At 54.0% G+C, this 26840-nt stretch overlaps 1 protein-coding gene across 1 annotated transcript in view; it reads left to right on the top strand.

The window, feature by feature from the left end:
- The first annotated feature begins 318 nt into the window (after positions 1-318).
- ROR2 (ROR family WNT receptor 2) overlaps positions 319-26840 on the top strand; it is a 193218-nt gene continuing 166696 nt past the window's right edge. The window contains exons 1-2 of the mRNA XM_088018855.1: positions 319-429; positions 495-766. Of these exons, the coding sequence (XP_087874981.1) occupies positions 679-766 (88 nt within the window). The 5' untranslated portion in view covers positions 319-429; positions 495-678. The remainder of the gene's footprint in view (positions 430-494; positions 767-26840) is intronic.

The following is a 26840-nucleotide window of genomic DNA, read 5'->3' as shown; positions in this document are numbered from 1 at the left end:
TTCGCTTCTCCATGCCCTCGCTTCTCTTCCTCCTGCACCGCCGGTTTCTGGGACCGAGTAGCTGTCTGATTTGGCCCTGTGGGCCTGGCGAGGGAGCAGTGTGGTCCTGAGTTACTGATTTGTGACCAGGCGCCCGGGGGTCCCGCCCCCTGAACGTGGATGCCAACTGCCCAGCGCGCCCCTGTGGCGCGGGCAGCCGCGGCGAGGTCCGGCGGGACGCCCCCACGGCGCACCTCTGCGTCTAAGCGTGCCGGGGGCGCGCGCGGGAGGCCCGTCCGGGGCTGGCGCGGCGGCCCCTGGTCCCGGCCCCTCGCCTCCCGCGCGCCCCGCCCGCGGCAGGCGCGTCCCTCCGGCAGGGGGCGCCGGCGCCGGCCTTGCTCTGCCCATCGGGGCGGGCGAGCCGGGGACCCTGCCTCCTGCGCGCCCGCGGTCCGCCCCCAGCGCTCATCCCCGCGGCCGGCGGGACGCCCAGCCCGCGCCCCGGAGCCTCGCAGCCAGCCCGCGCCGCGCCCGGAGCCTCGCGGCGCGTCCGGGCCGCCACAGGAGGAAGACCAGGAGTTCTTCGAAAGGGACCAACTTGCGCAGAGCCCGGGAAAAAGGGCAGCGGACGCGCGGCCGACAGGGGTGGTGGCGCCCGGCCCCGCCGGCCCCCGCGCCCCGGCCCCCACGGCCCACGGCATGGCCCGGGGCTCGGCGCTGCCCCTGATGTGCGCCCGGACCGTCTGGGTGGCCGCCGCGCTCCTGCTCTGCGTGCTCCGGACCACAGGTAGGACCCGCCGCCCCGCGCCCTCCCCTGCGCGTCGTCTTCGTGCACGGGCAGGGGCTCGCGCTCTCGGGTCTGCGCCTCCGCGGCTGTGCCCCCGGCCTCTCTCCGGATCAGGGGGCGCCGCGCAGGTCCCCTCCCCGCCGGGCCCGCCTCGGCCCCGCGCACCGCCGCCCGGGGCTGCTTCCAATGAGGCGCGCTCTGGGGACGGCTAAGTGTTTCCAGAGGCCCGGCGAGCGGCGCCGGCGCCCACGGGGAAGCCCCCGGCCAGGAGTCTGCGAGGGTCGTGAGTGTGAAGGTGGCCCGGTCCCGGGTCCGCAGATGTGTCTTTAGTTCTCAGGATTTTGACTCGGTCCTTGCCCTCCCAGGTTCCCCCTGTAGGGCTCACGGCCCCCGCGCCCCCCTCTCCGCCGGAGCCCCCCACCCAGGGCCGGCGCCGCAGTCGGGCGGGGCCCGGGGGATGGGGTTCCCGCCCCCCGCCTCTAGATCGAAAGGGACTTTGGCTTCCCTTTTGTTGGCCCCTCTGCCCCCACCCCCCCTGCACTCCCGGGAGGTGGCCGAGTGGCGTTTCCTGCCTGGGGTCGAGGGGTCGCGGGGCGACCTTTCGGCTGCTGGGGCGGCACCCCGAGACCCAGGACCCGGGACGAGGCACGCGGCCGGAGGGTCGGGCCCGGGTTCCTGGTGGCATTTTCCTGGAGGGGCACACGTTGCCCCCGGGGTCATCGCGCGGGTTTGTCTGCGTGGGCCCCGGGGCATGCAGGAACAGCCTCGAGGTGCGGAGAGAGCCTGGGGCCCCAGTCTAGGGAGCCGGAGGAGGCGGCGCTCGCCCACGCCGTCCGGACCCCCGAGCACCTCCGGCCCGCGCACCGCGGCCGAATTCCGGGCACCCTGCCGGGGTGGGGGAGGGCGGCGGTGCCTCCAGGCCGGGACGTCGGGAGGCTGAGGAGGTTCGCCTCCAGTCCCAGAAATGTGTGAGCTGTCCCCTTACACTTAAGAGGGATTCAGTGTTGCCCGCCTCTCGCATAGTGCACCACCCGCCATGTATTCCTGCAGGCAGGTGAGAGTCAGGGGACCGTCGCAGAAGGGGGCTCACTCTTCCCGCGTCTTGCTGGCAGCTGCGCGCTCCAGGGACCTGTCTACACAATCAGGAATGCTGGGCAGCCTTTCTGGGGAGTCGTCTGGGTTTAAGCAGATGCTGATTATGTCAGACATTTCTGGTTACTTGGTTTGGGAAGGGGGCTTGCGTAAGTCTGTCGCTGTCCCTTAAAGCATAAAGCGTTCAGGGTGCATCCACGGTGCAGTGGTAACTAGCCTATTCGAAGTCAGCCTGGGGGATTCTCGCCAACATCCCTGCGGATTTCTGCACCCCTCCTCCCTGCAAGAATCCCTATCCCCTTTAGAACGAGGGAGCGGGGGGGGGGGGGGATCCGCTCGCTGCGCTGTGGGAGGGGGGCGGAAGCGGCTTAACTCGGCGCCCGGACGCGCGGTGGCGCAGCGCTGGCGCGGTGGCCGCCCGGGGCTGGGTTGTCCCGCACCACGCTCTCTGCCTGGCCGACCTGCGGCTGCGGTGGTTTGCGTTGCGCGTGCGGAGGGTGGGGTGCTGTGCGGCGCGGAGGGGTGAGAGCTGCGCGCTGCGAGAAAGACCACTCTTCTGTTGCTCCTGTCAACGTTGGAACAAGCTCGGGAAAGTAGCTCGCGTTTCGGGCGGAGTAGTTTAAACATTGCTGTCCTTCCCAGTCGAGTTTCAGAAATCTCTGAGGAACAAAGCAATCCTGGGCCATTCTCCTTAACTCTTGAACCCTGAGCGGAGGTAACTTTCTTTTTCCAGTAAAATAATCATATCCAGTTGGGGAGGGAGTAGGAAAGGTGTTCATCGTCCTCTTCTGGAATGCTCGGTTAGCTGAAAATTCAAATTTGTTCATGTTCAAAATATGAATACAATTTTATGATGACAGGAGATTTGGGTACTTGGCATCTTTTCTGCTGTGAAGAGGCCTCCTTGTAACCTGAGTGTATTTTATACACAAAAGATGTTACTATGTAAAGACATGGAAAGGGTATTGTAGAAGGATTTATAAGTTCTTATTGTACATTTTTATGGACGGCTCTGTTCCCTAAGGAGACAAGCACCTGATGGGCTGTGTGCCCCGCCTAGGTAGGATGGGCTGGGAGTGGCCGTTTTGGGGGTTCTCCCTCTCCCCATTTTGACAGTGCAGCAGCTTTGACTTCTGGCCCAGATTCTTGGACCGATGGTTATAATAAATAATGCTCGCAGTCCATTTGGAAGCAAGCAAACGAAAACGTCTTTGGTAAGAAGACTTTGGAAAAAAGAAAAGTTTTCATGTATATAGTAAGACAACATGTTTTTTTGATTACGGCTGTGCACGGAGCAAAGAAGCAAACATTTGAAATGTTGCAGTATTTAACAGCGAGAGCACGTTTAACCCTGGTGTCTGCTCCTTACTGGATGCCATCCCGAGACCCGAACACTGCTGGCCCTGCAGGGCACCCACAGTGAGCTGCTGGGCTGAGTGCTCACAAAAACAGCGCTGGGTGCCCACAGGGCTCTAGGCAGTGAGGCCCAGCTCTCAATTAGCAAAGCAAGTCACCGTTGGAAAAACGACCAGAATTTTGCTTAATGTTTCGTGTGCAAAAAAACAACATGGGTTTTAGAATGGGCTTCCTGGGGTAGATTTTGGGGACAGTGATCTGCAGAGGGACCAGGCAATGGGAATGGCATTTCCATTTCCTATAATGGAAAGCTTTTTCCTATCGTTCGGTCAAAGTACAGCCTCATTTGGTATTTCTGTGTCACCCTTGACTGTGAAATACTTGTTCGCCATGAATAGTCAGTTAGCCTTGGTTCAACCTCTGAGACATTTAAGGCTGGCAGGACCTGGTTTAACAGGGATCTTTCCTCTGGAATCTTCCCTCCCCACCCCCATCAGTGGGATAGAAATGTCCTGCAGCCACAGCTCCTCAGACAGGTAGGGAGGATGAATCCTCTAAAGGGGGATTTCTGAAGCCAGGTTTCAGAAGGGGCTGGAGAAGGGGCGCTCCTTTAAAATGCATTCCACCACAGGGAGGCCAGGATGTGGAAAGTTATTATCATTGAAATGGGACCTGGGTGTGAAGGGCTTGGCCTCCCTGATCTGCAGAACCCTGGCCAGCCTGATGAAACACAGGAAATTTGTGTACTCTCTCTTTCCCCTGGGGGAGCTCTAATTATATCATTCCAAGTTGCAGTCAAGGAAGAGGCAGTGGGCTGCTAAGTGTTATCCCCACCCAAGGTTTATGACCACCTTCTCAAACGTTCGCTGACGTCAGACGCCTTTTGGTGTTTATTTGGTCCATTCTCTGGGAACTGACACGTCGGCATCCCCTGCCGCAGCGTGGAGAAGGGCAGGGTAGCGAAGCTTTGGGTTTGCCCTGCTGTGCCCCACGGGGGGCTCCTGAAGGGCTCTTACCCCATCCCGGTGGAGAAGGTTGTCATTAAGATCCTTCCTTCTTTGGGGACCCTGTGGTGACTGCCAGGTGACCTGCAGGAACACCATGCATGAAAGTTTTCAGAGCAGAGGGGGCTTTGCTTTGCAGAGAGAGGAAGCATTGCCCGCGAGGTCTGGATTTGGCGTGGCCGATAGCAACTTCATGAGAGGACAGTTGGGGTTAAAAGCACTGATGTTGGAAACAGAAATGGTAGGAGTCTGATGAGTAGTGAGGGCTTCCTGAGTTTTGAAGTAAAAATCGGGGCAACAAGAGGTGCTCCATTAATTATGGCTGCAACTGGCGTGGGTTGGTACCAGCCTCTCTCTGGTAGGTATTTATTTGGTGATGTCAAGGAGCTTGGAAATAAGGGCAGGACAGCTCTGCTCACACGTGCAACTGTCAGAGAACGTACCGGGAGTGTGATCTATTTAAAATCATAGTAATGGAGGAGCCAAGGAATTGTTGAGCAAAGCTTTTCAAAAATAAGGAATCGTGCTGGTGTGGTTTGCACCATTTTTGGGGATTTCTGTTCTGTTTTTTTGTTTTTTTGTTTGTTTGTTTTGTTGTGTGTGTGTTTTTAAGTTCTATCTCAGAAAGTACCCCCCCAAAATATCAAAAGCCAAAGGGAAGAAAGTAGTTACAGAAAAATTTGGCCTAATTAGACTAAGTGGCTTGTCTTCTAGAAAGTCTCACGTTCCAGTGGGAAGTGGTGTGTGTGTGTCTTTAATTGTCTTTGGAATGAGCTCCAGTAGGCTGTCACTTGTGAGATGTTATCTGGGGAGAATGTGGCTGCTTCTTCAAGTCCTCTGGGAGTGGGGGAGGGTTTGCCCCAAATCCCCCAAGTTCCCAGCCCAGTGATTTCCCCCAGCCCGGTGCCCCGCTGGGGGGCTAGTTAATCCAGCATTCACTGAAAAGACAGAAATCCCCCTTGCAGACCTGAGCCCGGGAGGACAGTCGCTGCCGGGCACATATAGCTCTTCAGGTTAAAATGAATTAAACTGAGATGAAAGATTCACTTCCTTCGCTGCACTGGCTGAATTTCACAGGTCCACGCACACAGAGGACATTCCCATCACTGCGGGGAGCTCTGTCGCCTGCCCCCCCCCCGCCCCCGCCCCAGGGGCTGTTCCTCTCCTCTGTCCGGGCAAGGAGGGGCTCCACTTGGTTTGCTTTGTTTGTTGCCTGTGGGAGGTGGGAAGGCAGAACCCAGCTGGATGGACTCTAACGTGTGGACCCAGAGGGCCCTGCCCCAGAGGCGCCCAGCACGGAGCCTACAGCGCCCCGCATGGGGCTACACAGAATTACGTGAACACGTGTGTGCACCACGCCTGTGTGTGGGTACGTGTGTTTGGGAGGGGCGACACGGCAACTCCATGAGGAGCACATAAAATGGTCTTTGTGACGACTGTTGACTTGAGTTAGGCCAAGTCTGCGATCTCAAAACCTGACGCCTGGAAGACTCGAAAGAAACGCGTGTCCTGGAGGAACGTGTACCCTGCAGGTTCCAAGCATGTGCACGGGGGAAGGACCGAGGACACCTTGCCCCTTGCCTGTTAGCCCCCACGTGATATCAGGCACCCTGGGGCGTGCAGATGCAGGGTCCCCCCGGGAGACCCACTTCTGGGCGGGGGGCAAGGGAAGTGACATGTGAGGATGCGCTCAGGGACAAACTCACCCCGACGGTGATGCGGGCCGCCTGGTGGAGAGCTCCCTTACCCCAGACCCCAGCCCCGGCCCCCAGGGCAGCCAGCTGCTCACAGCGGGAAGGAGCAGGAGGAAGTGAAAGCACTGTATCCTCCCTGGGGCAGGAGGAGTCCCAGGAGTCAGGTCACCGGGGCGTTGGGGATGTGAGGACGTGAGGGGGTGGGTGGGCTAAGGGATGGTGTGCTGCAGCCGTCTTTTAGGGGATAATTTGGCAGCAGCGGGTGGGCTTGAGAGGGTCATGTGTTTGCACCCAAGGAAGGAGGTGCGTGAAAAATCTAGGGGCTTGGTGTGGGACTCATTGGGGGAATTGCCAGGAAAGGTACTGGATAAGGAGCTTCCTGGGGCGGGGGGTGGGGGGGCGGGCCTGGGCAGAGGAAAGGTCCATTCATCCCTTCGGGGTCTGGAGGAGGGTCGCACTCAACGTTTTGGCTCCTGGCAGGCAACAACATTGGATAGGAGAATGCGTAAGGTTTGGGGTACAATGAGGAATTTGGTGTGGAGCTAGAAGCTCCCTCTAGAAGTGAGCAGCCCGCAAATGGATGGCAGGAGGGCCGTGGGAAGGGAGGGAGGGGCTGCAGGTGGGCAAAAGCTTTCAGGCACAGCCCCTGGGTCACACTCCGTGGAGAGTCTACCTCATAGCCCTCCAATAGGATGTTATTTTGTGTTTTCTTATAGAACACTCTCCTATAGAACATTTGGAAATAACATTTGGAAACTGGGAATTTTCTTCCCGAAAGTGAAGTAAGCCCCCGGTCACCATATCGTAGTCTTTGTATAACATCGGACATGTTTCCAGAGCGGTTTGAAATAGTGAAAAATCGAGGACCCCGATGAGTCTACAGGAGGAGACGTGACAAGGGGGTGCTCTGCCTAATGAGTGTGAGAGCTGGATGCAGTGCACAAATTGGGGGCCTCGCTGATTGTGCATCTGCTTAGTTTTCAAAACAAACAAGGAAAGGAGAGATCAGAAAGTGATATGGATTACCTCAGATCTTTTATTTATTTTGTTTTTATTTTATTTTATTTTTTGAAAGATTTTATTTATTTGACAGAGAGAGGGAGTATGCACAAGCAGGGGGAGTGGGAGAGGGAGAAGCTGACTCCCCGCTGAGCAGGGAGCCCGACGCGGGGCTCAGTCCCAGGACCCTGGGATCATGACCTGAGCCGAAGGCAGACGCTTCACTGACTGAGCCACCCAGGCGCCCCCTCACTTCCTGATTTTAAAACATATGACAAAGCTACAGTATCCATGACAATAGCATACGGACAGACACACAGACCAACGGAGTAGACCAGAGAGCCCAGGAATAAGCCCTACATACATGGCAAATGACAGGGGTGCCAAGATCATTTGATGAAAAAGGAACGGTCTTTTCAACAAAGGGCGCTGGGAAAACTGGATTTCTCTGTTCAGAGGAATGAAGTTGGACCCTTACCTCATATCATACACAAAAATTAACTCAAAATGGCCAGGCACCTAAACATAAGAGCTAAAACTATAAAACTCTTAGAAGAAAACATAGGTAAACTTTGCGAATTCCGGTGTCATGACTTAGCATGATATTGGACTTAGCAATGATTTTTTTTTCCGATACGGCACTAAAAGCACAGGTAAAACAAGAAAAAAGTAGACAAACTGGATTCGCTAAAATTGGACGTGCCCCAAAGGACATGATCAACAGAGTGGAAAGGCAATCCACAGAATGGGAGTAAATATGTGTAAATCTGTACAAATCTGTATATACCTGAGAAGGAGTTAATATCCAGAATATATAGAACTCCCACAACTCAACCAAAAAACCCCAAGCAATCTGATTTTTAAAATGAGCAAAGGAGGGCGCCTGGGTGGCTCAGTTGGTTAAGCGACTGCCTTCGGCTCAGGTCATGATCCTGGAGTCCCGGGATCAAGTCCCACATCGGGCTCCCTGCTTAGCTGGGAGTCTGCTTCTCCCTCTGACCCTCCCCCCTCTTGTGCTCTCTCTCTCTCTCTCTCATTCTCTCTCAAATAATAATAAAATAAAATCTTTAAAAAAAAATAAAATGAGCAAAGGATTTGAGTAGACATTTCTCCAAGGAAGATATACAAGAAGCGTGAGATAACACAAATGATACAAAAAGATGCTCAGCGTCAGTAGTCGTTAGAGAAATACAGATCAAAAGCACAATGAGATCCCACCTCACAACCACGATGACAGCTATGATCAATAAAACAGAGTAACAGTGGCAGTTCCCTTGTCACTTCTGCAAAGATGATTTCTAGATAAGGTCCCATTTGAAGTTTTAGGTGGGTATGAATTTTGGGAGATGCTATTTAAACAACTATGTTCCATAAATAGAAGGGATGGGGACGAGAGGCCACTCCCCTATAGCAAAACACCAACTAATAAATGGCCGGTGAGTAGGAAGAATCGCAGGTCGCAATAGTGATCGTGGAGATTGATTTGGGCAAGCGTCATCAATGAATGCTGAATCTAATTGGAAGAGGCCACGTGTGGTGGGGAGCAGGGAATGTTCCTGGCTCAGAGTGTTTCCCCGCAGAGCCCTCCTGTGCAAGGGGACAGTCAGTGACAAGACTGGAGGCCCAGCACGTCACCCTAATGGGTGATCGAGGCTCACGCCACCAGGGCGGGCAGATGGACGTCGTTCTTCTGAGAAGGGTGTCACTTGGGTTGCATTGCAGCTGGGGCTATGCAGCCTGACACAAACCAGCAAGCCCAACACGGGGAGGGGCATTTTATAAAACAGTTGGCTTTTAGTAGAAAACGTCAAGGTCGTGAAGGGCAAAGACATCAAGGAACGGGTCCAGCTTGAAGGAGGCGGTAGGAGGGGGTGACTATGCAGAGTGTGATTTCACACGGGTCTGGGCTACAGCAGAAACGCGCCAACCTGGGCATCGGTGGAATGTTTGATAAAATGCGGACGTGAGGGTGAATTCTTCAGAAGTGCTGTCAAAGTCAAGGTTCCTGAGTTTGTGAGTTGTAGGGGGCCTGTGGAAGAGAATGTCCCGACTCTTGGGAAGTTCATACTGTGCGTTACTGGGTAAAGGGCACGATGTCTACAGTCTACTCTCTGAGGCTTGGAGTGAGAGCACCGTGTGTGTGGAGACGGAATGATGGACACGGGTGAAACGTGAAAAATTCGTGGGTCTGGTCTAGAGGATGGGGCGGGGGGAGATTCCTGCATGAATCTTGCAACTTTTCTGCAAATTTGAAATGATTTACAAATAGAGGACTGAACAGGGATACACACGTGTGACCGTAGCCAGTATCCCTGAGAAGAAAGACACAAACGGTTGTATTTTATCGGAAATGGTGTCAGACCTCACACGGGGCTGGGGGAGGGCCGGGACTCCCGTGTGTTTGACACCAGTTTCTTCGACTAGACTGAAAATTGCCCAAGTCCTAGTCTCGTTTCTGGATCGCCGGGACCTCTAACATGTTTTTCCTTAGCTTTTTAATTATAGAACACTTCAGACATACACACAATGAGACTGGTACAGTGAACCCCTCTATATGTTTCATGCAGCCTCAACAGTGACATGTTCTGTTAATTTGGTTTCATTTCCCCTGGTCCTCTTAATGGGACCCAGACAGCCTTCATTTTTTTTACCTGTAAATACTTCTGCATGAATGGTAAAGACTGTTCTCTACATAATCTCAATACTTGCCTGTTATCACAGGCAAGCGTTATCTGAGACCCAGGCCCTGCCCTGTTTTCCCAGCTTGCTGCAAAATGGACTTTGACACTTGGCTTTGTTCGTGGCGGGATGCAGGCAAGGTGTGCCCGTTAACTTTGGTTTTCACCATCAGAGCGGCCTTCGGCCAGACCCGTGGGTCCCGGTGGGGCTGCGCCGCTGAATTCCAGCAGGTGCAGGGGCGGTGGGCACTCTGTGGGGAAGGACCCCACCGGGTGCTGGTGCAGAGCTGTGTGTGGGCCCCGGGAAGGCCCCATCGAGCTGGGCTGATCCTTCGTTCCCGGCCCCTGTTGGCCAGGTGCTCCTCAGCACCTCCAGGAGAGATGCCCTGCGGCACCCTGCCTGGAGCAGACCCTTCTTCGCCATTCCCGCGGGCCCGCCTTCATCAGGCAAAGGTTTCGAAGGTGTAGAAAGCCAAGGCGGAGGGAGGTGTGGGAGCTGTTCGGCCCTCCCGGTTTTCCCAGCAACAGCGCATCAGCAGACTCTGTTTGGTGCTTCCTGCTGCGGAGGGTCTGACGTCCACCCTAAAACCCAGCCCGCGGGACGGCGAGAACCCCGTTCACAACCTGTGGGGCAGATGAGGGGGTTTGTATTCAGAATACGTGACTCACAAGGTAGATGAGAAGATCAACGTCCCAGTGAAAACAGGGACATGGTGTACAGCAGGCGGCTTGCAGAGCGGCAAATACAGGAGGCCAGAACCTTAGGGAGAGCGTTTGGCCTTGGTAGGCGGGAACACGGTGCAGATGATCAGACAGGTAACCCCAGTGGTCCTCCGCTGAGCTTTGGCTGGAGTCGGAGCGGGTAAGGAGGACGGTGTCAGCGCTGGCGCGGGGGGCCTGGCGGAGGTGGGGGGGTGTACGTGGCCACTTTGAGGGCCGTTCGCGTTGACCGTTCACATCCAAAGTACACCCATTCTGTGGCTTGCTCTAAGAAAATCCATGTGTGCCGGGGAGGCATGCTGCTCCCTGCTGCCCCGTTTCTAAAGGAGACAAGTTGGAAATATTGACGTGTCTTTTCCCGGGACCCAGATCACGGGCACCATGTCTCCACGGCGCCCGAAATGAAAACGGGGACCCGTGGGTGCCAACAGAGCAGTGATTCCGCGCGAGTTTCTGGGTGGGGCAAACAGCAGGCCGCAGAAGGATTCGTGTTGCAGGTGATTGGTCTACACAATCTCCCCTCTGTCCCCGTAGGTGTGGAGACACCAGCCTCCAGAATCAGGTGTCAAGCCTACACGCCCAGACTGACACCCGCAGTTCCCCCGGGGGAGGACGGGGAAGAACGGAGGAGCCTCGGGATCTTTGGTGCCACTGTGCCTCCCGCACCGGTGACATCTCATCGGGTCCTTTCTTTAAGCCCCCAGGGAAGACGTTGTGTCTGGCATTTAAATAACAGAGTCAGGGCCATTGTCACAGATACTGTCCGCGCCCATCACATTCTTCCCTGCTCTGTCCTGCTCGGGCCAGAGTGGGGGGGGGGGTGCAGGAGAAACGCGGGAAGGCGGGTCTTGAGGAGACCGTGGAAGTTGCTAAGGCTGTCGGGGTGCATCTTGATCTGTGGGGTGCTCATGGATGGGTAAAGATGTGGAAGGTCGAGATGCAGGAGTCCCAGGCCAGCTAGTTCTCTGGGTCTTCAGACTCTCCACGAGGGGTGACTCTTGGCATCACAAGTGTTCGATCCACATCCCGTTCTTAACCTGTTTATCATTTTTAAAGCTGTCCCCAAACCCTCCGCTGGGGCTGAGCGTTCTGGGGCGGCGGGGGCAGCCGGCCCCGCTTATTCCTTGAACCCCCAGAGCTGCGGGGATCCTTGGACCTTGTGTAAATGGCCACAGGAACCAGAGTTTTCTGGATATTTTGAAACTGTAGCGAAAACTGGGGAAATCCGAAAGCATGTTAAGATGGAAACACAATTGGAGCTGTCTTTTCAAAACGAACCATTTGAAATGTTTCTGGCTGTTAGGCTGGAGGGCCGTTGCTCTCACCGAGTGACTTTTCATAAAGAGAATGCCATGCGGTCCCAGGAAGGAATTCCGTCTCCCCCGCAGAAAGGTCCACAGGGGTCCCCACCCCCAGGACCTCAGGATGTATTGTGATTTGGAGAGAGGATTTTTTACAGATGTGATCAAGTGACATTGAGGTCATTACGGTGGGTCCTGATGCAGTATGACTGATGTCCTTACAAAAAGGAGAAACTTGGGCCCAGAGACAGGCACGGCGGAGAGAGGGTCACAGGAAGCCACATGGAGAAGATGCTGCAGCCAGCCATGCGCACCCCTCGATCTCCGAGCCCCAGCCTCTGGCTCTAGGAGATGATAGGCGTCTGTTGATCCAACCGTCCGTGGCCCGGGCTAACTCAGGCACTGCCAACGGACACCCCTTCTATCCATGAGCCTGGGAGCCCCGCGACTGGTTGGGGTTGGGGCGGGGGCCAGCACGGCCTGACGGGGATGAGCCACTTGGCACCAGAGCTCACTGTCCTGCAGAGCTCACTGTCCCCTGCTGCTCCCTGAGATAGCACTGCGGCCAGGCCGCTGTCGGGGGACCGTGGGTCCGCTGCCTGTCTGTGCCCCCCACCTTCCTCCCGCTGCTCGCCTGGCTCTCGGGGGTGGGCTCCCAGAGGTCAGAGGAGAGTGGGGTGCCTGCGCACGCTCCCCTCTGGGGTGAGGCTTCGAGGTGCCAGGCGCCCATCCCGTTGTTTCCCTTGGGGGAACCACGGTAACAGCAAAAACAAAACCCACTGAGAGCAAACATCCTGGGCGCTGGGGCTGTGCCCCTGTCAGTGCATGTGATTTATCTGGGCCTCGGAGCCTTTGAAGCAGGAGGCTCGGACTCCTTGAAGTCTGGCCCCTGCGGGGAAGTGAGGCGAGCGCCAAATGGAGAGGAAGGGGCAAGTGGCCCCGGCTGGCTCGTGGGGTCCCCTGCTTCTCGGGCTCCTGGGGGGGCAGATGAGGGAAGGAGCTCTCGGAGGGACAGGTCCTCCTTCTTCCCTTTTGTGCTGTTCCAAAGCGCAGGGCTGGCCCCGGAGGCAGCGGGGAGTTCCCAGTGGACAGAAAAAGGCGCCGACTTCAAGCTGGCTCGCAGTTTGTCACCGGGGGTCCCTGGCGGCCCCCTCTGTAGCTTTTGTGGGGACCCTGGGCAGGGCGCAGGGGCACACGGCCATAGCTCACCAGCGTGGCACCTGGTGTTGGCTCCTTTGGGTGCTGGAGAGGGGGAGCGCATGGGGCCACATGGGGAGGAGAGTTCTATGCAGGGGTGTCGGCACGCACCTCAGCGGCTGCTGGGCCTTCCCGTCGGACTGCAGGGGGGCATTGGAAGGAGTGGAGGCCACATGAGATGTGTTACCCCAATATGGCCTGGCTGCATCAGGAATGGTCAAGCACAAGATCTCACTGCCAAGAATCAGATGGCTTTTGTTTTTTTTTTTTGGACCTATACTGTTTGCACAATTCAGCATGTCATTGTCATTTTATTTTGGAAGAAGGAAAACCAACCCATTGTTTCTCAAGGCAGAGCTCAGGCACAATTACCCCTAATGAGTGGAGTGTTTCCAGAGTTCAACTGAAATTCACTTACTTTTACTGTTCTTTTGTTTTGCTACTCTAAACTTTGAGCCCATTTCTTTTCTTTTTTTTTTCTTTTTAAATAATAATGTAAAAAAACCCAAGATAGTCAAGTTTCTTGTACTTGACTAACTTGCTTTAGATTATGGAGTCTAGAAGCCAAGATGATTCAAAACAAAACAAAACAAATAAAAATCAAGTGTGGGTGTAAGTTGATCTGCTCAGGATTAAGGTTTTCAAAATGCTCTTTATAATTGTTTTTGTCCCCAGCTGTAGAATGGGGCCTGCCCTGTGTTCTGGGGCTGTGGGGGGAGTAGGGGGTCCTTACAATGTTGAGGGAGCTTTGGCTTGGGCCCAATTATTAATCTACAGTTACAAGTATTTATCTAAAGCATCACTATGTGAAAACCCCCACAAAACAATTTTATACTATTTTCTGTCTTTTATGCAGGCAGTTACTTCCCAGGGGCCTCTCTTGGCTTTGGGGCTTCATTTAGCTCTCTCTGGAGTGTTTAAATTTTCTCTCGGGGTAACGTATTTATTACATGATGGAGTAGAAGTCAGGAAAAACAAAACAAAAACAAAAACCCCCAGTAACAAACGCTGATAGTTTGGGAAAAAACCCGTGAAGCGTGTAAAATGGGAAGCCCCTCTTCCTCTGCCCACCTCCCTCCCACGCCCCCCCCCATCCCGCAATCCCCAGATAAATGGTGCCCCGTCAGCCTTGTCAGTCTTGGTGCTTCCTTCTCGAGGTTTTCTAGGCACACAGGCTTGTCTGTGCATCTCCTTCCTTTATTTTCTAAAATTGTGCTAAAATTCACCTAACATAAAATTAACCATTTTAAAGTGCACAATCCAGGGGCATTTAGTGCATTCACAGTGTTGTGCAACCACCACCTCCATCTGCTTCCAGAACATTCCCATCATCCCCAGAGGAGACCCCCCCTTTACATCCGTGGCCACGCCCCCCCCCACCCCCCCCACCCCCCCACCCCCCCCCCCCGCCTCGCAAAACATTCACGGACTTTCTGTCTCTCTGGATTTGCCTATTCTGGACATTTCATATAAATAGAATCTACACTCTGTGGCCTTTGTATCTGGCTTCTCTCCCTGGGCAAAATGTTTCCAAGCTTCAGCCGTGTTGTGGCATCCCTGGTCTGTTTTTATATTCGGTGAGATAATGCCACACAGACACTGTTCTTAGAAATCTTTCCCTATTAGCGCATGCCTGGCACCGTTCTTCCCCCAGAGCTTTGTTAATGTCTGCCCTTTGGGTCCCCAGGGAGACACGCGTTTCACGGGCCTCCTGTGGATGGATACTTGCCATCAGAAGTTGTAGCTGGTACATGAACCCGGGACATTTGCACACACACTTGTTTTCTTTTGTTGTGTTGTTTTTGCCCTTGCGTATCTGTAGGGTGACTTCCCAGAAGTGAAATTTTTTTTTTTTTTTTTGGTCTGGCGTATTTATATTTACATTTTTTTATAGATTCTAGGAGATTGCTCTTCCAGAAGACCTCACTTTATACTCCTGGCACTGGGGTGTGAGCCAAGCCCTGTCCCCAGCACTTCACATTGTCAGGCATTTTCGTCTTGGTAAACCTGAAAAGTAGAAACAGCACGTTAATCCTGTGTATTGACACTTTTATTTATTTTAACATTTTATTTATTTGTCAGAGAGAGGGAGAGAGAGAGAGCACAAGCAGGAGGAGCAGAGAAGAGGGAGAAGAGGGACTCGATCCCAGGACCCCGGGATCATGACCTGAGCCGAAGGCAGACGCCCAACGGACTCAGCGGACCCAGGCGCCCGTGACATTTTTTAAAACTGTCCACAAAGGCCAAGTGTCTTCATAGGTCACTCTGTTTCCTTTTCCTGGGAAATAACTGTTTCTTTTTCTACTAATTTTCTCTTAGTTGTTGTCCATTGTTTCACTGGTTTCTTATATTTAGCTCTATTCCTGATCACACGAAAGTGTTTTTATCTCAGGTTGCCCTTGGCCTTTGCTTTATGGTGTTTATTTCCATGCAGAAAATTTTATGGGCACAAATGAAGCTAGGTTTTTTGTACTTCAAAATTTCCTGTGGTAAGGTTATTTTTTGAAATTATCCTTTTTGGCGAGGTTCTTATAATTCATCTTTCATGGTTGAATCTTTCACTCACATGGAATTTGGATGTACCTTTATTCTCCTCAGACATGCATTGTCCTGAGATCCTTTACTGAATAATGCATTCTTTTCAGTGATTGGAACAGCAGCCTTTTTTCGGTATTAAAAATTCCTTGTGGGGCGCCTGAGTGGCTCAGTCCTTAAGCGTCTGCCTTCGGCTCAGGTCGTGATCCCAGGGTCCTGGGATCGAGCCCCGCATCGGGCTCCCTGCTCGGCGGGAAGCCTGCTTCTCCCTCTCTCACCCCCCCTGCTTGTGTTCCCTCTCTCGCTGTGTCTCTTTCTGTCAAATAAATAAATAAAATCTTAAAAAAAGTCCATTGTTAGCTTGGCGTTATTTTTGGATTATTCATCGTCCATCCCACCTTCAGTTATGACACATTTTTTTTTTTTAAGATTTTATTTATTTGAGAGAGAGAGAATGAGAGAGAGAGAGCACGAGAGGGAAGAGGGTCAGAGGGAGAAGCAGACTCCCTGCCGAGCAGGGAGCCCGATGTGGGACTCGATCCCGGGACTCCAGAATCACGACCTGAGCCGAAGGCAGTGGCTTAACCAACTGAGCCACCCAGGCGCCCAGTTATGACACATTTCTAACATTCGGTCAGAGTGATCCATCCTTTTACCCATTTTCCCCCGGAGTTTTCTTGGCTGGTCTCACTTAGCTTTCTGGATGGGTCTTGGAGCAGTTTTATTCTTAGTTCTTCAGGGTCTCTGTTTTCCTGAGAGTGGCTTCAGCTACACCTTTTAGATTGTGTTACGTGTGCTGTGGTGTTTTTATTACTGTTGTTTTCCAGGTCGTCTATCATCTCAGGTTCTGTATCTTCTGCGACTCGAGAGTGGTTTAAGAAGAAATCTCGATCCTCCTCGGGAACTGCTCCCTAGTGTCGCCGCTCGCAGCCTCACGCTCCCGTCCTTGTGTTTTTCTTTACCTGCCTAGCGCAGAGAGCTGAAGCCAAGTGTTCCGTGCCCTGAGTTCTGTTTCTCTGAGTTTACGTCCGTTTCTGCTTTGTGTTTTGGATGTTGTGATCTTTGCTAGGTGTATCCTGGAGAGATCCTCACTGAGGATTGTACCCTTAATGATTTTGAAGTGTCCCTTTTGCTTTTCGCTTCTAATGAAATCAGGTGTATTAATAGAATGTGCTTCTTCCTTATTCATGACATCGGACCAGTGCGTCTCTGCCTTTAAAACTTTTTTTAAAGCTATTGTTTTTTATTTAAGATTTTTTATTTATTTTTTGACAGAGAAAAAGATAGCGAGAGAGGGAACACAAGCAGGGGGAGTGGGAGAGGGAGAATCGGGCTCCCCGCTGAGCAGGGAGCCCGGCGGATGTGGGTCTCCATCCCAGGACCCTGGGACCACGACCCGAGCCGAAGGCAGATGCTTAATGACTGAGCCACCCAGGCGCCCCTGCCTTTAAAAATGTTTTTGCCTCCTTAGTTGTTTGGGTGTCAACAAAAATTTTAAATATAATAAATAGCTTTTTTGGGTTTTGGTCGTCTCTTCTAGATAATAAGTTTTTCCCTCTGACCATAATTCTGTCACTTTTTTGGGGCTATATTTTCTATTTTCAGTGCTTCTTTTTTCTCTCCCTCTTGTTTGATTTGTTTTCTCTGACTTTCAGGTAACCTATGTATCTAAACCCAAGTGACCAGGAGGTAAAACATAAAAAGAAGGGCAAAGATTAACCAGCACATACCATGAATTCTTGAAATTCGGTATGTTCACCAGTTTGTGCTCTGGTAATGACTGGCCTGTACCCAGTTTTCACTATGCAAATTAATTCTTTATTTTAGCTCATTGTCATCGGTCACGCCTTTGACTGTGTGTCTGTTTGCTGTATGCCTGGGGATAGCCCCGGTGGCTATGCTGGGTCTCAGCCCCGTGCTCAGCAGGTCCGCCCTTTGACCTGTGACTCGCTCTGGGTGATTCTCAACCTTGCCTGCCAGATGGACTTGCTTCTGCAGCATGTCATTCGCCTCCCGTGGGACCCTGGTCATGCACATGCACTTCCAGTGACTTGAACGAGGGTCCCTGCTTTGCTGGGGAGCTCGCGACTTCCCCCCGGCTTAAGACTTATAACTGGCTGGGCTGGGGATTGTAAATCCAGAGTCTGCTCTCGAAGCTTCTAGCTGAGGCAGAGCTGTTGCTGCTGTAGGACCCGAGTCTGGGATGGGAAATGTGCCTGGCTTTTCCTTCACCTCTGCTCCCTCGTTTCCCTGATGGGGAAGCCAGCTGTGGGCTCGTGCCCTGTGCTTGTTGTGCCCTGCATGGTGACCCCCAGGCCCGGGACCGGCATCGCTGACGGTACCCGTTGGTCGGGGTTGGGTGGGGAGGCCACGGGAAGCAGTGGGGTGTGCCTCCTCCTCCCGGGGTTTGTGGAGTTGGTGAGTTTTGTGTCTCGTTTCCTCCTGGGTGAGGGTTGAGGCCGTGTTGGGCTTTCTGGACAACGGAGAGGCTCAGGGAGGGGAGTAGAGCACATCGTTGCTTTGCTGTCTTTTATCTGGAGTCAGAGTGTGCTTGGAGGGGAGGTGGAGCTGAGAAGAATCTCCGAGGGACCAGAAGCACGTTCTGATGCAATTCTTTCGTGTCTTTGAGTGTAACTTATTCCGCAGGTGCTGCTCCAGTCCCTAGATGGCGTGTGAGGTCAGGGACGCCGGATTACGCGCACACCGTTACGAAGCGGTCTTGTCGGCCCTGCTCCACTGCAGAGTATTGGTAGTCTGGGGACGGCCTCGAGGCGGCCCTGGCCTAGTGGGTAATTCTGATTCTCCTCTGTGGTGGCAGTGAGCTCTGTTTCCCAAAGCGGGTTCCCCTGGCCACCTCCCCTCCCCCCCAGCGGTTCCGTCGGGGAAGAAAGCCTCAGGGGGGGAGCGCCTCTGGAGACGGAAATGTGCAGTTTGACAAAAACCTGTTTCCCAAACGTGTGTGCTCCGGGAGCTCTTTTGACTCTGGGACGGTGTTGGGGGAAGTGCAGGTGTGGAGGTCTACGGCCGGTGATCTGTAGACAGACAGAGGGCGCGGTGGCTCTCCATCAGCCATGGAGCAGCCGCCCACAGCCCGGCTCCGGTAGCGGGACCCAGGGCGGCCGTGCACGGCGGTGCGGGCCATCCCAACAGGCCTCTGGGAACCACAGTCACCCCTCAGCAGTAGCTTCGGCTGGGTTCTTCCTCCTGCCTGAGCCTGCTGGCCTCTCCCCAGCAGCCCAGCCAACACTGGAGTGGGGCCCACCTTCCTTTCTTCTGCCCCCACACCGGGGTGGGCTGTGGGCGCGCCCCGGGTGGTGCTCCCGCGATCTGACATCAAGAGAAGGATCTACTACATGTCTCAACACAGGGGTTCACGCCAGGCCCTGCAGGGCCCTTCCCCCAGAGGGAAGCATCAGGAGGTCAGGAGACAGAAGTGGGAGTGAGGGGGGGTGAGGCCAGAGCCTTTATTGGGGTTTTGCGGGACAGGGGAGACCATGCCCAGTGAACAGCTGAGGACTGGCCTGCTGGAATAATTCTGGTGCGCTTTGGGACCTGGGGGCTGGCCTTTGGTTCCTGGCCCTGGGTGATTTGGGGCAGGGGGATACTGACTTGCTGTGTGAGACGTAGGTCGGGTGGTGTCCGGGGTGTGGGCCCTGCACTGGTTGGTTTGCACAAGAAAGGCCTGCCCGGGAGCCCTTGGCAGTCTCTGGGATTTGGCTGGCCCTGGGAGGGGCTCCTTCTCCCCCGCCAAGTCTGCGAGGTTGAGGTCATAGATGCCAGAGCTTTGAGAATGCGAAAAAGAAGAGAATCTAGTTAGTACAGTTGGCTCTGTATGACTGGGTGCCAAATAGAATGTCAGACAGCAGCACGGTTAGGACTGGGGGGGGGCAGGGTGGCACATGGCCCCAGCAGCGGTCCCGGCTGGGCGGGTCCGTGAGGATATATCCTGTGGGCAGCCTGCCAGTCACACTTCACCGTGGGTAGTTTGGGATTTGCATGAGGGTCCAAATGGGATGGACGGCAGAGGCCCTCCTAGGGTCTTTAAGATCCTAGGGTCTTGGGGCACCCTCTTCCCTCCACGCGGAGTTCCAGGAGGTTCCTCTGGGGCCGGGGGGGGTGGTGGGGGGCCGGGACCTCTGACCTGCTCTGAGAGGACAGTCCCATCTAGGACACAAGTCTGGGGTTGCTGAAATAGTTATGGCCTAAAGAAAAGATTGCTTTGCTCTGTTGGGCTGCGTCTGGCTTGTGAAATGGGGCTAAAGAGAACCGTTTCACCCACTCCAATGACATACCACTCCAAAAAATGTATTATTTTGGACTTTTTCAAGTTGTGGTAAAATACACATAAAATATGCCATTTTAATCATCATTAAGTGTGCAGTTTGCTGGAATTGAGCACATTCACACTGTTGTGCAACCATCCCCACCGTCCATCTCCAGAGTTCTTCGTCTTGCTGAAGTGAAACTCTGTCCCCGTGAAGCACTGGCTCCCCCCAGCCACCATTCTTCTCCCTCCGCCCCTGTGAATCTGACACCCTAGGGGCCTCGTGTCCATGGACTCATACGGCGTGGGTCTTTTTGTGGCTGGCGTATTTCACTTCGTGCAACGTCCTCAAGGTGTATGCAGACATAGCCCTCTTGATGTTTTGTAAAGGGAGGTGGATTTCTGCCTCTTACAGCCGTGATGACCGGTGGCCATGATGATGGCTTGAAGTTTGAAAATTCGCCCTGTTACCGATCTGTTTTAAATCTCTGTTGGAAGGGAAGATACGCGAGGTCTTCTCAAGTGTACCCTTGACTCTTGAACAACGTGGGGCGTGGAAGTCCCCGTATAACTCCCGACTCTCGCAGAACTTCTACAGCTACTGTTGACCGGAAGCCCCCCAGTCACCCCAGCGACTGATTAACATAGTTTGCATGTTGCTTGTGTGCGATACACTGTGTTCTTACGAAGAGGAAGCCAGAGAAAAGAACACGTTACTAAGAGAATCGTAAGGAAGAGAAGATACATTCAAGGTTCTGTAATGTATTCATGAAAACATTTTTCATCAAAGTGGACAGTTCTGCTCGGTTCAAAGTCATGGTGCTTAAAGGGTCGACTATACCTGCAAGTCAGATGCAGAAGAAATGAGGCAGGGGCCACGGAACCCGGGAGACTTGTCCCCCTCCCCCCCCCCCCCGGCCAGAGAAGGACGTGGGCGGATGGCCGTTCTCTGCAAGTGTCCGTCACTGTGGGATCAGAACGGAGTCACGCCTCCGGATCCGGCTGGCGGGTTGTGTCGGAAGGATGGTACAGCGGGCCAACCTCCATCTCCTCGGAGTGGCGCTCACGAGTTTGAGCTCCCGTGGACGACCTGCCTGTAGATTTGCTGCTGTACAGGAAACTTAGGGGTGTGTGCATTTTGAGTCAGGGAGTAATTAGGAGAGGAAATCGAGAATTGGGGCTTGTGAAGGGCCAAGTCGTAAGTTTGGGGAACAGTGGGTGTTTGTGCCAAGCATCGGACGTGTGCGTGCACGTGCACACACACACAAACACACATATACTGGAGAACATGTACGAGAGCATCGCTGGGGGCCTGGCTGGGTGAGGGTAGAGCTCCCTGGGAGGGGCTGGGGTTCCATTAGTGGGGTGGGCGAAGGCTGTCTGTTGAGTAAGTGCATCCCTGGAGCCGTGTGAGTTGACGTCTGCAGGATGAACGGGTGCTGGGTGCCGTGGGGGTGTCCTTCTCCTGAGAATCGGAGCCCCATGGCCACGATGGTCTCAGTGTGGTCCCTGGACCAGCAGCAGCACCTGGGTGAGAAGGCGTTAGAAATGCAGGTTCTTGGGCAAGCCTCGGAACCTACTGAACCAGAAACCTTAAGTTGGTGCCCAGCAGGGTGTGTTAACAAGCCGTCCTGGGGATTCTGATGCGGGCAGAGGTCTGAGATGCCCTGGTGGTGGTTCCGGCGGTGGGCTGGGCCAGGAGAAGGCCGGCAGAGGGCCCCAGCCTCGAGGATGTCAGGGAGTGCCGAGGGGTTAAAACCGGACGTCCCTGTCCTTCAGCTCTGTCCTTGCTTCCCCCTCCGCCCTGCAGGGGTTAGGCCTGGGGACAGAGAAGAAGGGAGGGGGCTGGTCAGCACCTGCCACGGAGGACACAAGCCCCCGCGCTGGTGCCCCTGCCAGCCACGGGATGCCAGGCCCTTTGTGTGAAGTGCAGATGGGCTGCCAGATGGTGGTTTGGGGGGAACTGGAGAGAACTAGTGGTCCCCCAGTGTGGCTGAGGTGGGATGCCGTGGCAGATGAAGGGGCAAAGTGTGGCCTGCTGTGGGATATGAGAAAGCAGAGCGTCCTGCAAAATTCTGGGTGCGGAAGGCGCCCACACAGCCTGACGCTGTCCCCCGCTCTCTTGGTGGGAGCCACGTGGGGCAGCTCATCGGACAACCTTGGCCACATGCAGAGTAGTGGTGTTCCTCCAACCCTGTGCACACTGGGGCCTGCCTCTCCGGGATCAGAAAGACATTGAGCAGCTGGGCAGGCACGCGGTCCAGAAAACGGGCTCCTTTGTGTCGACGTTATTGGCAACAGGCAACACATTTATAAGCACGTTGGTAAAATCGCAGATCCGGGGTTAAAGTATTAACGTCAGTGCTGTTGACTTGAGTATGTTTTAAGACAATGATTGCTCAGGAAGACTGTCGTATTTGCGGTCCTTGGGTGTGCTGTGCTTATTTTAGAAAGAAAGCGTCCATTCAGATCTATGTTCATTTCCTCAGCCCATGGTCTCCATAACTGTTTTCCTCCCCAAGTCCGAAATTAGCCCACGGCATATTTTCCCGTCCTGGAAGTTTCTGGAATGCCGTCTCAGGAGGCCTGGGGCATGCATTGTTCTACGGCTGCACGGTCCAGTAGGTGGCCACTAACCACACGTGGCTATCTAACTTAAATTCATTAGAATGAAGGTTACAGACTGAGTTCAAGCGCTCAGTGGCTGCACCTGGCTGGTGGCCACTGTCGTGGACAGTGTGGCCACGGTAGATTCTGTCACCCAGCGCTGCTCCGAGCTGTGCCGTCCTGGCCCCGTTGTTTTGGCCGCCGGTCAGAGCAGTACCTGCTGTCTATCTGGGGGCTGCCCATTTGTTGGTTTATCCCACAACGTACATGGAGCATTTCTACGTGCCAGGTGCACCCAGGAATCCTCAGAGCCGTCTTTGGTAGAGTTCACTGTCTCATACTGCTAATTAGAACCTTTTTTTTTTTTTTTTAAAGATTTCATGTATTTATTTGAGAGAGAGAGGACGAGCAAGGGGAGAGACAGCGGCAGAGGGAGAAGCATACACCCCGCTGAGCAGGGAGCCCGATGTGGGGCTCGATTCCAGGACCCTGGGATCATGACCTGGGCCAAAGGCAGACGCTTAACCAACTGAGCCACCCAGGCGACCCATATTTTTTTTTAAGTTGGAAGAGTCTTTGGCATGAGGGAGTAACTGTGTGTTTTTTTGGGCAGGATGTGCTTGGTGGGGCTGAGGGAGGCCCTGGCAGGCGGGCCTGTGGGGGATGGTGCTTGGAGGCACTGAGTGCCGTGCATTAAGGACAGAGGGCTGGACAGGCTGCACGCCCCCCAGCCACAGGGCCGGTTTGCAGATTTGACAGGAGAGGAGATGCTAACACCCAGCAGCTGACTGGCTTTGGGAAAGATTCTCACGTAATGGTTTTGTCTTCCTGTTATTGGTGCAGCCGTCATGACCCGCTTGAGGTTGGTCGGGGAAGAACTTGGGGCTTGAGGCGCCCACGCGGAAGCACAGGGTCCTAAACCCTGTCCCGTCCTGCCCTGTGTGAACTTGGCGTTCCACAGCCCCTGCAGACATTGCTGTCCTCATTCTGCTTTGCTTTTGCCACAAATATATCTGTTAAGGAAACTGCGAGCAAGTATATTCACCCAAGTAAAAGATTCACCGCATGTGATTGGTTTGAAACTCTGAATCTTTTTTATTTGAAATGTTTATTTGAAGTCCGCCTTTAGCTTCCCCGTGTTAAAGAAAGACGTTCTGTTTGGCGTTGAGGTTGACTTCTTGCCTCGGTTTGCCAGCCCGTGGGACCCTTTGTGGGAAGGGGACAGGGCCTCTCCTTTCTGGCCACGCATGGTCTTGCCGTTGGCCAGGATGGGAGCCTTGTGTCCACTCCCGGAGGGGCCGGTCCGCGCTGTCTGGCTGATGAGCTGCTTCTGCACTTCAGCCGCCAGTCAAGTGCTGTCGATAAAACCTCCAGCTTCAGTTCTGATGCAGGCCCCTCCCTTGGCCCAGGCCTCATGGTCTGGGGCTGCAGGAATCGACACTGTAACATACCATCTTCTTGGTCTGTTTATGATGCGCTTTCATTTTGTCCGCTTCCCCACCCCAGGGCCGAGACCTTTCTTCGCCGGCTGACCCATCTCCCGGCAGCGGGAAGGGCACGTAGCAGAGGAGGTGCTCGGGAGGTGCTTGGTGGCGCGTGAGACGCCAGCCCTGTCCTGCTGCCCTCTGTCCTCTCCCCCTTCTCATGCGGGAGCGCCAAGCCCGGTATTTATTCTTAAATAGAAACAAGGGTCTGAAGTTAAAGAAGAGATTAACATCATGAGTTCCAGAGTTTTCGAGTCAGCAGAATGCACTATGTCAACATTCACGTCCCGGTGATAACACTGTGGAGTCTCCTAGGTAATCCGTTGAGGGTTGGGTTCTTTTCCAACTTCTTACCAGCTACTCAAAAGAGGAGGGGAAATAGCTCTCAAAACTTCCATTTCACACAGTGTCCTCCTAATATCGGGGGTTGAATTGGATGTCTAGGGGCTGGAGTCCTTCTGTTACTTGCAGACCCCCCAGGGGTCAGGTGGCCTCAGAGGCGCAGGTGTGGGGTTGGGGGCGGGGCTGCTCAGAGCAGTCCCGTCCAGCCTGTGCAAAAATGTTCGAGGAAATGCAGGCCCAGTTTAAATGTTGGAGCTGTCGGTTCTTGTCTCCCTCGAATTTCACCCGGTGGTGCATGGTGCATACCTGCTCTGATGGGCGCAGAGGAACCTTCCCGGCAAGGTCTGAGCAAGCGGAATCCGAGAGCGTGGGCCCGGGTCCAGCCCCCCCCCCCCCCCCCCCCGCCGCATCCTGCACCTGGCCGGCTTGAAGACCTCTGTGCGCTGGTGGGAGCGCATGAAATGAGAATGGAGATTGCCAACAGTCAGAAAGAACAAGTTACTCCGGAGATTTGGCTCACTTGGTCTGGTAGGAACCCAGGTACATGTTTGGTAAGAAGAAAAAAATTAAACAAGACCGTTAACGCATGAAACGATCCTCTGAGATTTTTGAAAGCGTTAGTACTGGAAGCGAGCTGGAGGTGGAGGAATAATATTTGGAGGGTCATAAATCATGGTGAGTTGTTCAGATGGCCCTGTGCTCGGAGACAGTGAGGCATCTGTGAGTTCTATTGAACTGTTGCTTTTATGAGCTGGCCTTTGCTTTAATACAAATTTTTACTGGAGGAATTGGGTATTTAAAGAACAGAGTCAAAAATAAGTAGGCTCGTGTTGGAATCCAAAGCACATTGTGTTACACGGTTGGGCTGAGGAGTTCTGGTTGCCTGAGAAGTCAGCTGTTGAAGAAGCAAGAGCCCTTGTATAAAAGCCCTAATTATTGTCAGCAGTGATCTTGAGCCCTTACTGGGTGCCTGTTGAAGAGCAAAGAAGTTCATGTGAGACACGTATCTGTCCTTAGAGATTTTCCAGCATATTTGGGAAGCTGGAGTCCACTTGTTTAAAAATGTAAAAAATCTTAGGCCACGCAGTTGTGTTGAGGAAAGGCCTGGAAGGTAAGGTCAGCAGGGACTATGGATGTTGTAGAGATGTCGCTGTGGCCTGGGTGGCTAGGGGAGATCTGGGGATGGTAGCCAGTCTCGGTGACGGGCCTGACCAGGGCCAGAGGGGGCTGATGGCTGATTCTGTCTTGTTTGTTTTTTCTTTCTGTTTTTTTTAAAGATTTTATTTATTTATTTATTTATATGACAGAGAGAGACACAGCGAGAGAGGGAACACAAGCAGGGGGAGCGGGAGAGGGAGAAGCAGGCTTCCCTCTGAGCAGGGAGCCCGACGCGGGGCTCGATTCCAGGACTCCAGGATCATGACCTGAGCCGAAGGCAGACGCTTAACGACTGAGCCACCCAGGCGCCCCTTGTTTGCTTTTTCAACTTCAGTCATCTGGAATGAAAGTCGTGTTTCCTAGCCGCTCAGGTACCACCAGCAACTGTGTGTGCAGGTCATTTGCACATGCTTCCTGCTTCTTTTATTTTCACACCAGAATTACTGCTGTGGAAATGCACAAACCATAAAACTCCACCTAGAACTCACTGGTGGTAGGATGTTCAGAGCATCGTGCAGAACACGCCATCACCCGTGCCTGTTTAGACAAGAGATGAGGACCCGCCATAGGACGTTGCCGGCCTGTGGCCATTTTCAGCCCACAAAAGTGGCCATCTCATGTGGTCCCACTTTCACACATTTGTCTTAAAAGACCGGCATAAGGGGCGCCTGGGTGGCTCGGTCAGTTAAGCGTCTGCCTTCGGCTCACGTCGTGATCCTGGCGTCCTGGGATCGAGTCCCTCGTCAGGCTCCCTGCTCAGCAGGGAGCCTGCTTCTCCCTCTCCCTCTGCTGTTTCCCCTGCTTGTGCTCTCTGGCTCTCTCTCTGTCAAATAAATAAATAAAATCTTAAAAAAAAAAAAAAAGACCGGCATAAGCTTTTCCCTCCATCTTACTGTAAACCACCCTAAAACTGTTTGAGGCCAGGAACCACACATGTGGACGGAGTTAAAGGGGATTCATGAGCTGCCCTCAGATCCCTGAAGCCTCGTGGGACCGCTCACCCCGTGGCCCTGTGTGGCGTCTGGGGGCTGCGGCAGGGCAGGACGGTAGCATCACTGGGTGAAGCTGAGTGGGACACGGCAGCGAACTTCCAGGCATAAAGTGGCCTAACCAGTGAGTTCTGTGCTGCATCCAGTTATCACTGAGTGGAGCAGAGGTGGGGACCCCCCTGCACTGGGGTGTGAGCGGGAGCTGCTCCTTGCTGGCCTCCCTGGCTTCTGCTCACCTGTGCAGGGGCCCTCCTGAGAACCCCCACTCTTGCCTGGGGCTGCTCCATAACCAGCCATGCTGGCTTTTCTCTATTATGCAGAAGGAGCCTCTTCTGCGGAGAAGCCCCTATGCTTCCCTGGCCAACACTGTTCTCATAAAATGTGTGTCTGCTCTCATCTGGGGTGCCAGAGGTCGGGATGGAGCGACCCCAGGCCATCTTGGGGCCCCCAGCTTCCCTGCTGCACCTGAGGCTTCCAGAAGACAAGACTGTGGCCGCCTTTCCCACGGCTGCAGCCCCAACTCGCCCTGTGCTGGGCACAGACCCCTGGGCTCCTTGGTTTGTGTGGGAAGACATGATGGGACCCCCCCCCCGTAAGCAGGTGCGTGTGTGTACAGACATCTGTGCAAGTGCATATGCATAGATTTTATTTTGT

This window comes from Eumetopias jubatus, unplaced genomic scaffold (assembly GCF_037043125.1).
Source record: "Eumetopias jubatus isolate StellerSeaLion01/CBP00866 unplaced genomic scaffold, mEumJub1_p1.0 scaffold_15, whole genome shotgun sequence".
Taxonomy (NCBI): domain Eukaryota; kingdom Metazoa; phylum Chordata; class Mammalia; order Carnivora; family Otariidae; genus Eumetopias; species Eumetopias jubatus.
The sequence above is the reverse complement of the archived record's forward strand: the minus strand, read 5'-3'. Positions and strand labels throughout refer to the sequence as shown.